At 43.3% G+C, this 14,996-nt stretch overlaps 1 protein-coding gene across 5 annotated transcripts in view; it reads right to left on the bottom strand.

Moving 5' to 3' along the window:
* Positions 1 to 14,996, bottom strand: part of LOC129824392 (sodium/potassium-transporting ATPase subunit beta-1-interacting protein 4-like) — a 119,718-nt gene that overhangs the window by 51,920 nt on the left and 52,802 nt on the right. For all 5 annotated transcript variants that reach the window (XM_055883991.1, XM_055883990.1, XM_055883987.1 and 2 more), the window contains exons 2-3: positions 10,254 to 10,391; positions 8,452 to 8,532 (exon numbers count right to left, since the gene is read on the bottom strand). In XM_055883991.1, coding sequence (XP_055739966.1) covers positions 8,452 to 8,532; positions 10,254 to 10,391 — 219 coding nt within the window. The remainder of the gene's footprint in view (positions 1 to 8,451; positions 8,533 to 10,253; positions 10,392 to 14,996) is intronic.

Below are 14,996 nucleotides of genomic sequence, written 5' to 3'. Positions count from 1 at the left end.
CATTACGTGGAACAATGTCTGGTCATTAAAGTGGATTGCAGTTTGAGTTTTATTTACATTTTTACAGGGACAGTGCACATTAATCAATGTTTCAGTAAAAGTGACAGTTTTAGCCAGCCGGCTAATTTTCAACCGCAGTCCCTGGGCAGGTTATTAAAAAACATTTACAATAATAATACAGACAATCAATGAGCAGTGAGCACACACAGAGCAGAGCAACATAGAACAAGCAAAACGTAGCGCAGTCAGTGTAGTCAGCTCAGCTATCCCGATTGAGACCGTGTCTGTGCCTCGATTGAGGTTAGGCAAAACTAAACATGGCAGTGTTCGCCTTAGCAATCTCACTAGAATAAAGACCTCCTCCATTCCTGCCATTATTGAAAGAGATCGTGATACCTCACATCTCAAAATAGGGCTACTTAATGTTAGATCCCTCACTTCCAAGGCATTAACCTTTTACGGGGGCAGCCCGACACCGGTACACTTATGACAACATCCAGCTCAAAGTGCAGGGTGTGAAATTCAAAATCTATTTTTTTTTTTTTTAATATTTAACTTTCACACATTAACAAGTCCAAGACACCAGATGAAAGGTGCACATCTTGTGAATCAAGCCAACATGTCCGATTTTTAAAATGTTTTACAGGGAAGACAAAATATGTAAATCTATTAGCTAACCACGTTAGCAAAAGACACAACTTTTCTAACTCCATCAGTTTCTTACTCCATCAGGTGCTATCACAAATTCGACCAAATAAAGATATAAATAGCCACTAACCAAGAAACAAATTCATCAGATGACAGTCTGATAACATATTTATTGTATAGCATATGTTTTGTTCGAAAAATTTGCATATTTCATGTATAAACCATAGCTTACATTTCAGCTACAATCCGAAATTGCACCGAAAGCAGACATAATATTTACAGACACCAACGTCAAATAGCTAATTACTCATCATAAAACATTTCTGAAAAATACATAGTCTGCAGCAATTGAAAGACAGGCATCTTGTGATTCCAAACAATATTTCCGATTTATTAAATGTTTTACAGCGAAAACAAAATGTATCGCTATATTAGCGTAGCTACAATAGACAGAAATAATTGGGCGCCCACGGCCAGTTCACATGCACGACAGATATATGAAATGACATCATAAAATGGGTCTTACTTTTGCTGATCTTTCATCAGAATGTTGAAGAACGTGTCCTCTGTCCAGATGAGTCGTTGTTTTGATTCAGAATGGCAAATTTCCCTCTTCAATTAGCATTGGCACTAGCCGAGTGGCATAAATTTCTCCAACGTAAACACAGTCAGAGGACGGAACACGGCAAAACTCCCGAATAAAGTTTCAATAATCCGATTCAACTATATTGAAAAAACATACATTACGATGATATGGTCACATGTATAAAAAAAAATTAGAGCCGGAGACGTTAGCCGTTCGTTACGGCAGCAAAACAGAAGTCAATCCCACTTCCTTCAGAGTACCGGAAGTGGACGGTCACGTCAAAGAAATAGGTTTTTTTCCACCACAGAGTAAGATGAGCACAAAAATTTCTTCTCTGACATCCTCTTTACACCAATAGGAAGGCGTATAGAGTGTCAGCAGACTCCTAAGTGTCAAGACCATGTATAGGCATCAAGTTGAATAGAGCATCGATTTCTGACATTTCACTTCCTGGTCAGGAAAAGTGCTGCAGAAGGACTTCTGTTTCACTCAGAGAAATAATTCCAACACTTTTAGAAACTAGAAAGTGTTTTCTATCCAAAAAGAATAATAATATTCATATTGTACGAGCAAGATTTGAGTAGGAGGCCGTTTGAAATGGGCACGATTTCACTGGCTACTCAACACTTTGCCTTGCAGCCATAAGAAGTTATAGTCAATGAACTAATCACTGATCATAATCTTGATGTGATTGGCCTGACGGAAACATGGCTTAAGCCTGATGAATTTACTGTGTTAAATGAGGCCTCACCTCCTGGTTACACTAGTGACCATATCCCCTCCGCGTCCCACAAAGGCGGAGGTGATGCTAACATTTATGATAGCAAATTTCAATTTACAAAAAAAAGTCATTTTTGTCTTTTCAGCTTCTAGTCATGAAATCTATGCAGCTTACTCAATCACTTTTTATAGATACTGTTTACAGGCCTCCTGGGCCATATACAACGTTCCTCACTGAGTTCCTAATCGGACTACCTATTGTTGTCATGGCAGATAAAGTCACCAAAAATTTGAATTTTAATATTCACATGGAAAAGTCCACAGACCAATTCCAAAAGTTGATTTTGTCCAACATGTCTCCTTACCGACTCACTGCCACAGTCATGCTCTGGACCTAGTTTTGTCCCGCGGAATAAATGTTGTGGATCTTAATGTTTTTCCTCATAATCCTGGACTATCGGACCACCATTTTACTACGTTTGCAATCACAACAAATAATCTGCTCAAACCCCAACCAAGGAGCATCAAAAGTCGTGCTATTGATTCTCGGACAACCCAAAGATTACTAGATGCTCTTCCAGACTCCCTCCACCTACCCAAGGACGTCAGAGTAAAAGAAACAGCTAACCACCTAACTGAGGAACTCAATTTAACCTTGTGTAATACCCTAGATGCAGTCGCACCCCTAAAAACAAAAAACATTTGTCATAAGCAACTAGCTCTCTGGTATACAGAAAATACCAGAGACCTGAAGCAAGCTTCCACAAAATTGGAACGGAAATGGCGCTACACCAAACTGGATGTCTCCCGACTAGCTTGGAAAGACAGTACCGCGCAGTATCGAAGAGTGCCCACTGCTGCTCGATCATCCTATTTTTTAAACTTAATTGAGGAGAATAAGAACAATCAAAAAATAGTCGCAAAGCTAACTAAAAAGCAGCATTCCTCAAGAGAGAACGGCTTTCACTTCAGCCGTGATAAATTCATGAACTTCTTAGATGAAAAGATCATGATCATTTGAAAGCAAATTACGGACTCCTCTTTAAATCTGTGTATTTCTCCAAAGCTCAGTTGTCCTGAGTCTGCACAGCTCTGCCAGGACCTAGGATCAAGAGAGACACTTAAGTGTTTTAGTACTATATCTCTTGACATATTGATGAAAATAATCATGGCCTCTAAACCTTTCAACTGTATACTGGACCCTATTCCAACTAAACTGCTGAAGGAGCTGCTTCCTGTGCTTGGCTCTCCTATGTTGAATATAATAAACGGCTCCCTATCACCCGGATGTGTACCAAACTCACTAAAAGTGGCAGTAATAAAGCATCTCTTGAAAAAGCCGCAGGCCTCCTTACTGTCCTTAGAATTTCTAAGCAAACAGCTGGAGGCAGGGCTTCCTCCTATAGAGCTCAATTTTGATGGAATGGTCTGCCTATCCATGTGAGAGACGCAGACTTTGTCTCAACCTTTAAGTCTGAATTGAAGACTCATCTCTTCAGTAAGATCCTATGATTGAGTGTAGTCTGGCCCAGGAGCAACAAACCGCCCTTGCTGTCTCTGACTGGCCGGTTCCCCTCTCTCCATTTTCTGTCTCTAACCCTATTACAGGGGCTGAGTCACTGGCTTACTGGTGCTCTTCCATGCCGCCCCTAGGAGGGGTGCGTCACTTGAGTGGGTTGAGTCACTGACATGATCTTCCTGTCTGGGTTGGCTCCCCCCCTTGGTTTGTGCTGTGGCAGAGATCTTTGTGGGCTATACTCGGCCTTGTCTCAGGATGGTAAGCTGGTGGTTGAAGATATCCCTCTATTGGTGTGGGGGCTGTGCTTTGGCAAAATGGGTGGAGTTATATCCTGCCTGTTTGGCCCTGTCCGGGGGTATCGTCGGACGGGGCCACAATGTCTCCCGACCCCTCCTGTCTCAGCCTCCAGTAGATGCTGGTCATCTATGAGCATTTGAACATCTTGGCCATGTTCTGTTATAATCTCCAGCCAGCACAGCCAGAAGAGGACTGGCCACCCCTCATAGCCTGGTTCCTCACTAGGTTTCTTCCTATGTTCCTTGCCTTTCTAGGGAGTTTTTCCTGGCCACCGTTCTTCTACACCTGCATTGCTTGCTGTTTGGGGTTTAAGGCTGGGTTTCTGTACAGCACTTTGACATCAGCTGATGTAACAAGAGCTTTATAAATACATTTGATTGAATTTGATTGATAGCATGCAAAAAGCTACAAAACAAAATACATAAAAGCAACAAAGTGTTTCCACGCCTCACCAGCCACAGACAACATGGAATGCGGCAATACACAGCTAGGGGTTATTTTCACAAGTCTGATTGGCCTCTAACCATGTCTTCACGTTATTTTTTAAGGTGTGATAGGTGGTACAGTTGAGTTGTGTGTGTCTGATGGCAGGATATTCCAGACATGATCTGCTGCCATAGGTTTGGGTTTCTGTTTAACAAAATTACTGAGTGGAGGGGGAGCCAGGCCATTTAGAATCTTGAATACAAGACATGCGTCGATTTATTGCACAAGATTTTTCCAACTAAGGAGCTCTGAGGATGTAACAGTGATGATGGCTATTGGGTTTCCTATCAAGTACTTTGAGAGCCTGTTTGCAGACAAACTGAATGGGTTTTAATGTTGTACAGCAAGCTTGGGCCAAACTAGTCAGGTAGTATGTTAAGTAGGGGAGTATCATAGATTTGAAGTACAGTTTTGCTACCTCTGTAGTCAAAACAAATGTATAGTTCGGAAATGAGCTAGTTCCAACCTCTCGCTTTTCCAACCTCTCGCTTTTCAAAAGAGAGGTTGAAATTAGCTATGATGCCAAGGTACTTAAAATTGGATACCACCTGGAGCTTTTCCCCTGGCACAGACATCTGGCTCAGTAGCATCTGTTGCCCTCTTCGTGAGGAACATGCATTTTTTATATTGAGATGCAAACATGAGTCACTGAGCCACTTTGTAACCTGGACCATTACAGTAGTGAGTTCTTGTGCAGCTTGTTGTTTGCTCTTTGCGTGCACATATATCACTGTATCATCTGCATACATTTGAACTTCAGACCCAGTACAGACAGAAGGCAAATCATTAATGTACAGGCTGAACGGTATTGACCCTTGGCGCACGCCCACATCATAGCTAAGAGTGGGCGACCGTTCGTTTGGACTATTACGCTGATGAGACAGCACCAACTTTTTAAAGGTTCTAGATTTGTGAAACAACAGGTTTATATTTTTCCTACTTAATGCGGGTTTGTTTATTGTTTATTTGAGGTATCAATTAATGAAACACTATTATCTAATGTGTTTTGAGTAAGATTTTTCCATCCGGGACTGATGGAAGTCCCCTACAGTATGTTAAGGGAGACGTAGGAGATCAGGTCTCAAAAATGTTGTAATAAATGCCTGGAATGAAATATCAGGGATTCCTTACGCTGAGAAATTGACCACATTTGCGTTTACACCTTCACTTTTGGTAATTCTCTACACGACCCTCCATGCATCTATAGCACTTCTTAATAGTATGACGTTTGTTCAGCTTCGATGCCTCCTCATGGTCGATTATTGCTCCTTTAAATTAGACTGTTATTTTGCTGTGATCTGATAGGGGTGTCAGTGGGCTGACTGTGAACGCTCTGAGAGACTCTGGGTTGAGGTCGGTGATAAAGTAATCCACGGTAATACTACCAAGAAATGAACTATAGGTCTACCTACTGTATGAGTCCCCTCGAAGCTTACCATTGACTTTGTACGTACTCAGCGTGCGACAGAGCTGCAGGAGTTGTGACCCGTTTTTGTTGGTTATGTTGTCGTAGTTGTGCCTAGGAGGGCATATTTGGGAGGGAATGCTGTCACCTCCAGGTAAGTGTTTGTCCCCCTGTGTGCTGAGGGTGTCAGGTTCTTGTCCAGTTCTGGCATTTAGGTCGCCACAGACTAGCACATGTCCCTGGGCCTGGAAATGATTGATTTCCCCCTCCAGGATGGATAAGCTGTCTTCATTAAAGTATGGGTATTGTAGTGGGCGGATATAGGTAGCACACGAGGACATTTTTCTCTGTGGAGATAATTTCCTTATTAATTTCTAGCCAAATGTAAAATGTTCCTGTTTTGATTAATTTAGAGTGAGTTAGGTCTGCTCTATACCAAATTAGCATACCCCCTGTGTCTCTTCCCTGTTTCACTCCTGGTCGTTTGGTTTGGTCTCACTCTCACGCGCCGCTGAAGGGAGGTGGTAAGGGGTGCATAGAGGGTTTGGTTGGGGCCTGAATTAGGAACAGTATGTGTATGTGTGTTGTCCATTAGCTGTCTCCCCTCCTGGCTACCATATGCATTTTGGGAGGGCAGGCTATTTCCCTCCACTGTGTTACAGCCCAGCCCCAGCCCCAGCTGCTGGCCTCTACACACCTCATTACGACAGCTGAGACCAGGCAGAGCTGGGGCCCGCGACGAGTACACGCACGCACGACCACTCCAACTATGTTAGGCATGAGCATTCATCTTCACTGAGAGACCATTGTAGATCCCCATCACTGACGGAGTCCATCTGAGTCTGATGGAGAGAAACAGGGCCGATCAAACAGAGGACGGGGAGGGAATAGACCGAAGACAAAGCAGAGGAGTGGAGCAGAAAGAAATGGAGGAGGATGGGTCAGGCCAGGGTGTGACAGGAAAGAAGTGGGAAAGAAAAAAGGAAGGGGAGAATGTGAAGATAGTGGAGGACAAATGTTTGATGAACGAGAAGAGTAGCTGCTGCTGCTAATGGGGATCCCAATAAACCTAAATCCTTAACCTGCTAAAAGGAACTCTGGGGGAGATTTGGAGAAACCAGACTGGAGTGTGCTAAGTCCAGTCATAGTGTGGGCCTGTGTGAACTCTCTATACAGTGAAGTTGACAGACAGATACAAAGGAAAACCGCTCACATCTCCTGTCATGTTTTATTACAATGTCATTGTCTCGTCTCAGCAGTGTGAGCTTCGGCAGAATATGACCCAAGATTCGAACTGGATAAATATTTGTGTATGCCAGACAAAGCCACAATTCCAAAGACACACTTACACACACAGGCACAGACTGTCCATTTGTGTGTTAGTCCTCTAATTGGATGAGGAGCGCATTTAACCCCACGTAGCCTAAGTGTGACTCCACATCAGACAGGGGGGACCCCAGGATTAAGCCACTGTCATGAGAACAAGGACATATGCAGTATACCTGACTAGGGTCAGTCCAACCTATGGACTTATGATAGCTCCCTAAAAGCATAATGAGCCGTTGACTACAGCCTACCTTTCCATCTCTAGCTCCCTCCATTTTTCTTTCTCTCTCTCACACACACACACACACACACACACACACACACACACACACACACACACACACACACACACACACACACACACACACACACACACACACACACACACACACACACACACACACCGAGAACAGTCTCAGCACTCAGATCAAACTGCTCAAATTGGGAGCAGAGAAGGGAAATGATCATAATCCCAAATGTAACACTTTCTGTCGGCACGGAAACAGAGACTCAGGAGACCTGTCAGAGTGTGTGTGTGTATGTGTCTGGCAGTCCGTCAGGGGCTATAGAGTGGTGAGTGTGTGTGTGTAGAACAGAGACTCCACAGAGCGAAGACCTGTCAGCACACGCTGTTGGAACAGTGACAAGAATGATGGGTGGGCGGGTGAGGTGTGTGTGTGTCTGTATATGTATCTGTGTGTGTGGGATGGGTAAGTAGGTGAGGTGTGTGTGTCTGTATATGTATCCGTGTGTGTGGGATGGGTAAGTAGATGAGGTGTGTCTGTCTGTATGTGTATCAGTGTGTGTGGGATGGGTAAGTAGGTGAGGTGTGTGTGTCTGTATATGTATCTGTGTGTGTGGGGTGGGTTAGTAGGCGAGGTGTGTGTGTCTATATGTATATCCGTGTGTGTGGGATGGATAAGTAGGTGAGGTGTGTGTGCCTGTATGTGTATCCGTGTGTGTGGGATGGGTAAGTAGGTGTGTCTGTATGTGTATCCGTGTGTGTGGGATGGATAAGTAGGTGAGATGTGTGTGTGTGTGTATCTGTATGTGTATCTGTGTGTGTGGGATGGGTAAGTAGGTATGTCTGTATGTGTATCCGTGTGTGTGGGATGGGTATTTAGGTACGGGGTGTGTCTGTATGTGTATCCGTGTGTGTGGGATGGGTATTTAGGTACGGGGTGTGTGTGCTTGTGGCAGGGGTCAGCGGGGCATCCTCCTGGGGTTGAGCCCTCTAGTCTCTGAACCCGGACACTGAAGGTCTTGGAATACATTTTCCACCACCTAGTTCCCACCTCTCTAGGATGACTACATGTTTTATTCAATGTCTCTCAAGCGCCAAGGAGAGAACATATGAACATAACGACAGAAGATACACACAAGTCATGGGAGCTCCAAGATGGAGGACAGTTGCTCTGGAGTTGCCATGTAGTTGACCTATGAGTCAGAGAGAATAGCGCCTACCTTGGTCAGGCCTCCCACATCCAGGTAGAAACAGATGATGAAGACATTCCAGGTCACCCAGAGAGCTGTCCACACTGTGTACTGTATAGGATACACACACACACACACACACACACACACACACACACACACACACACACACACACACACACACACACACACACACACACACACACACACACACACACACACACACACACTTCAAAAAACACATTGTACATTAAAATAAGTTGGAAATGAAATGAAAGATCTCTGTCTGTGAATGGTGTTATGGGACACACTCTACACTGCACTAGACTGTTCATTTATTTATGTGTACTACCCGCTCTAGCCCACATGCCAAAGCTGCGGTAAGTCCATTAAGACTTAAAGGAGTTGTTTTTTAAACCAGCTGAGTGTTTAATGGAGGGGCATAAACAGGTCTTAGGATGGAATTACATTTGCAACATTTACAAAGGGTCTATTATACAAAAAACAAACTTCAGTTTGTCTGCTTACAGACACTTTGAGCACTTTGAAAAAGCGATACTCAAACCCAATCCATAATCATCCATCAACATGGTCTTTCTGACAGGAAGTTGCTAACCAAACTTCCACTCAAGGCTGAACTTCTTCCAATGGAGATGTTTTTCACCATGTGAACATGTCAACGCTCATTGAGACAGTAGAGGACTTACCCTCCCTAATTATCCTAGACGTTGAGTCATACTGTCGAACCATCCTTTTTCCAAGAAAGCTGACACAATTATTCTTCCCACTATCCGCTCTTGCCTTCGGTTACTCCACTCCTCTCCCTTCGCTTTTTACTCTCCCTCCTTTTCCCCAAGAAAGATGACACTATTGTTTCCTTATTCCTTCTCAACCTTCTATCCTCTTTCGCCTTTGATTATTCTCCCCCTTCCCTTCCCTCACCCATTCCTTCCAATCTCTCTCTCTTCTCTCGCCCTTTGATTTTCTTTCCACATTAACACCCAAACTGAACATTGCTAATACATTTTTAGATGTATTTGTGAATATGTTATCGTTACTTAGCTTCATCCATCCCGTGTTAATTGAATAAAAGAGACAATGCACTTCCTGTACTGATCTTCTAACTCCAAACGACACCAGAGTGGAATAACACTTCAAATATTCATACCCTGTCTGGGAGCTATGTGTTCTTAAATCTAGAACATTGTACTGTTCTTCAATCTAGAGCATTGTACTGTTCTTCAATCTAGAACATTCTAGTATTCTTCAATCTGCAACCTTCTAGTGTGCTTCAATCTAGAGCATTGTACTGTTCTTCAATCTAGAACATTCTAGTATTCTTAAATCTGCAACCTTCTAGTGTGCTTCAATCTAGAGCATTGTACTGTTCTTCAATCTAGAACATTCTAGTATTCTTCAATCTGCAACCTTCTAGTGTGCTTCAATCTTGAATGTTCTAGGGCATAACATTAGGTTTTTCAATCTTGGGTCTGGAGTGATACCAGATGGCCAGGCTTTTGTTCTTGCCCAGTACTAACACACCTAATTCAACTAATCTAATCCCCCACTCCCCCCACCCCTAACCCCTCAGATTTAACCAAATCCTAAATCCTGTGGATTCGTGCTGAGGTGGGCCCTAGGGTACACTCTGTTTGAGTGTGAAATGAATGGAAGTTGAGTCATTAATTAAATGTAATTACTGATGGATTAAAAATGATTAAGACGACAAACAATGTGTTTAGGGAGAGGGCCGGGGATCTTGGGAGTTTGGATAAATGGAAAAATAACAAATTACACCCAAATGTAATGTGTGCATCTGTGTTTGTACTCACCACTACAATGTAGCGTGGTCGGTACTGTATGGTGCCGAAGAGGCCGAGGATGACAATGATGATGTGGAAGAAGTTGGCCAGAATGGGCGCCCATTGGTACCCCAGGAAGTCAAAAACCTGTCTCTCCAATGCCACGATCTGCAGAGAGAGGGGGGGGGGGGGGGGGGGGGGGGAAGAGGGGCAGGGAGGGTTAGGAAGACTGAATTTGGGGGATGAAGGTCAATAACATCCTTTTTGGTCGCATTTGAAAGTGCAAGGAAACTCAAAGGTACAGTATAGGCTAGGTGCATTACCCAACCAACCACAATGTACAACAAGAGAATAAGCCAACATGACACATCCATCCACATCTTAACGAAAGCATAAAGCAGTGCAATGGTCCATTCTGCGTTTGATTAGTATCTCTGACAACAGAGATAGAGACAGCACACACACACACACACACACACACACACACACACACACACACACACACACACACACACACACACACACACACACACACACACACACACACACACACACACAGAGAACTGTGTCTAGGCATAAGCGACATAAGCAACCACTTACAGGACAGAATACATTTTTTATTTTGGACGGACAAATGCAGATATTTTCAAATATATGGAACTTAAAAGTTTCATAGAACGAAATTTTGATTGGAAATCTTTTGGACATCAGAAGCGATCTTGAGGGAATCCGATTTGAGTCAGAAAATGATGTTCATATGACAGGTAAAATATACAAAACCTTGCAGAGAGCCTATCCAACTGACAACCTCTTAGAGAAAAATATAAACCGAAAGACTTCAAAATAACTGATATTGGCAATAACGTACAAATTTGGTACTGCACCAGCAATTTTCCTCTTGTAATGTAAACCATGGACAGTCGCTCAATTAACCCATGTCAGCTAACATTTTATAGATTGATAGGTAAGTTAGTCTAGCCAGCTATCTACACCTTGCAGTAATCATGGTCGAATTACTGGCCAGGCAAGCAAGGCATGCCCAGGGACCTTGACTTCTAGGGGGCCCCCATTGATTTTGTTAATCACTCCTACTCAGATATCATGAGTCATGGCAGAACGTGTAGAACTGCAGGAAATTAGCTGAGTGTGAAACATTGCGTTGAGTGAAGTTTTTACTCTTCAGAGCGACTGGGAATCCTCGACATACGAGAAAAGGGAAGAGTTTTTATGGATGTGTGCGGGCGTCCAGACCATTCTCAGCAAAACTTCTGAAATGGAGAATAATGGAGCCGGAGGAGACGGCTGTCGTTTTACGTTTCCCTTAACCAAATGTGCTATTGTTTGTGGGTTTTTTAAACTTATTTTGTACATAAAGTTTCTGCCACTGTCTCTTATGACCGAAGATCAGAGATCAGGACAACGATTACTCACCCTGCACTGGAAGAAGATATTTTATGTTTGAGCTAAAGGGTAGATCTGCTGCTGCCTTAAAGGAGCGGGACTCTAACCCGGAAGCTTATAAGAAATCCTGCTAGGCCCTCCGACGAACCATTAAACAGGCAAAGCGTCAATACAGGACTAAGATCGAATCGTACTACACCGGCTCCGACGCTCGTCGGATGTGGCAGGGCTTGCAAACTATTACAGAGTACAAAAGGGAAGCACAGCCATGAACTGCCCAGTAACGCGAGCCTACCAGATGAGCTATATTACTTCCATGCTCACTTTGAGGCAAGTAAGAGTGAAACATGCATGAGAGCTTTAGCTGTTCCGGATGACTGTGTGATCATGATCTCCGTAGCCGACGTGAGTAAGACCTTTAAACAGGTTATCATTCACAAGGCCGCAGGGCCAGACGGACTACCAGGACATGTACTCCGAGCATGCGCTTACCAACTGGCGAGTGTCTTTACTGACATTTTCAACCTCTCCCTGAACGAGTCTGTAATATAAACATGTTTCAAGCAGACCACCATAGTCCCTGTGCCCAAGAACACTAAGGTAACCTGCTTAAATGACTACCGACCCGTAGCACTCACATCTGAAGCCAAGAAGTGCTTTGAAAGGTTGGTAATGGCTCACATCAATACCATTATCCCAGAAACCTTAGACCCACTCCAATTTGCATACCACCCCAACAGATCCACAGACGATGCAATCTCTACTGCACTCCACACTGCCCTTTCCCACCTAGACAAAAGGAACACCTATGTGAGGCACGACTCCAACACCATCATTAAGTTTGTCAATGACACAACAGTGGTAGGCCTGATCACCGACAACAATGAGACAGCCTATATGGAGGAGGTCAGAGATCTGGCCGTGTGGTGCAAGGACAACAACCTCTCCCTCAACATGATCAAGACAAAGGAGATGATTGCCTTAGGCCATCTTTAGCCTTTAGCCGTACCCTTACAATACTCCTCCTCTGTTCCTCTAGCTATGTAGAGGTTAACCCATGCCCTGCAGCGCCTAGCTCCACTCCCATTCCCCAGGCGCTCTCATTTGTTGACTTCTGTAACCGAAAAAGCCTTGGTTTCATGCATGTTAATCTGTTATGGCTGCAGGGGGCGTATTGAGTAGCCAGAAAATATGTGCCCATTTCAAACGCCGTCGTACTCAATTCTTGCTCGTACAATATGCATATTATTATTACAATTGGATAGAAAACACTCTCTAGTTTCTAAAAACGTTTGAATTATTTCTCTGAGTGAAACAGAAATCCTTCTGCAGCCCTTTTCCTGACCAGGAAGTGAAATGTCAGAAATCTATGCTCTGTTCAACTGCATGCCTATACATGGGCGTGTGACGTAGGAGTCTACAAACACTTCCTACGCCTTCCCCTGGTTGTCAAGATGCGGTGAGAGAAGAAATTTCGTGTCTATCTTGGTCAGAGGTGGAATGATCGGCTATGAAAAGCCAACAGATTTATTCCTGATTATTATTTGACCATGCTTGTCATTTATGAACATTTTGAAAATCTTGGCTCTCTCTAATTTTCTCCTTCTCTCTTTCTTTCTCTCGGAGGACCTGAGCCCTGGGACCATACGTCGGGACTGCCGGGCGTGGTGGCTCCTTGCTGTCCCCAGTCCGCCTGGCCTTGCTGCTGTTCCGGTTTCAGCTGTTCTGCCTGCGGTTATGGAACCGCCACCTGTCCCAGACCTGTTGTTTTTCAACTCTTAATGATCGGCTATGAAAAGCCAACTGAAAATTATCCATGATTATTATTTGACCATGCTTGTCACTTATGAACATTTTTGAACATCTTGGCATAGTTCTGTTATAATCTCCACCCGGCACAGCCAGAAGAGGACTGGCCACCCCTCATAGCCTGGTTCCTCTCTAGGTTTCTTCCTAGGTTTTGGCCTTTCTAGGGAGTTTTTCCTAGCCACCGTGCTTCTTCACCTGCATTCTAGCTGTTTGGGGTTTTAGGCTGGGTCTCTGTACAGCACTTCGAGATATTAGCTGATGTACGAAGGGCTATATAAAATAAACTTGATTGATTGATTGTTTGACGTGACCGTTCATTTCCTGTTTCTGGAGCGCGCGAGAGAGGACATTGATATGGCTTCTGTTTAGCTGTCATTATGAAATACGAACATCTCCGTCTTAGATTTGATTTGAAACATGTCACCATATCATCGTAACGTATGTTTTTTCAATATAGTTTAATCAGATTATTGAAACTTTTTCGGGAGTTTTGCCGTTTTACGTTTTCTAACTTTGTTGACGTTGGAGTAATCTGTGTCACTTGGCAAGTGCCCATGCTATATGAAGAGGGATATTTGCCGTTCCAGATCAAAACAACGACTATTCTGGACAAAGGACACCTTATCCAACATTCTGACGGTAGATCACCAAAAGTAAGAAACATTTTATGATGCTATTTCTAATATCTGTCGTGCATGTTGACTGGTCGTGGGCGCCCAAGTTTTTCTGGCTATTGTGGCTATGCTAATATCACGCTACATTTTGTTTGCGCTGTAAAACATTTAATAAATCGGAAATATTGTCTAGAATCACAAGATGCCTATCTTTCAATTGCTATGTATTTTTCAGAAATGTTTTATGATGAGTAATTAGGTATTTGACGTTGGTGTCTGTAAATATTATAGCTGCTTTCGGTGCAATTTCTGATTGTAGCTGAAATGGAAACTATGAATTATACCTGAAATATGCAAATTTTTTGAAAAAAACATATGCTTTACAATAAATATGTTATCAGACTGTCATCTGATGAGGTTGTTTCTTGGTTAGTGGCTATTTTTATCTTTATTTGGCCGGATTTGTGATAGCTACTGATGGAGTCATAAACTGATGGAGTAAGAATATTGGTGTCTTTTGCTAACGTGATTAGCTAATAGATTTACATATTGTGTCTTCCCTGTAAAACATTTTAAAAATCGGACATGTTGGCTTGATTCACAAGATGTGCACCTTTCATCTGGTGTCTTGGACTTGTTAATGTGTGAAAGTTAAATATTAAAAAAATATATCTTTTGGATTTCGCGCCCTGCACTTGAGCTGGATGTTGTCATAAGTGTACCGGTGTCGGGCTGCAGCCAGAAGAAGTTAACATTAGAAGCCTACCTAAGTTTGCTTTCTTCACTTCTTTAACACACTCCACCATCCCGGATGTCCTAGCCGTGTCGGAATCCTGGCTTAGGAAGGCCACCAAAAATCCTGAAATTTCCATCTCTAACTAAAACATTTTCCGACAAGATAGAACTGCCAAAGGGGGCGGAGTTTCAATCTACTGCAGAGACAGCCTGC

This window comes from Salvelinus fontinalis, chromosome 26, assembly GCF_029448725.1.
Source record: "Salvelinus fontinalis isolate EN_2023a chromosome 26, ASM2944872v1, whole genome shotgun sequence".
Lineage (NCBI taxonomy): Eukaryota > Metazoa > Chordata > Actinopteri > Salmoniformes > Salmonidae > Salvelinus > Salvelinus fontinalis.
The sequence above is the reverse complement of the archived record's forward strand: the minus strand, read 5'-3'. Positions and strand labels throughout refer to the sequence as shown.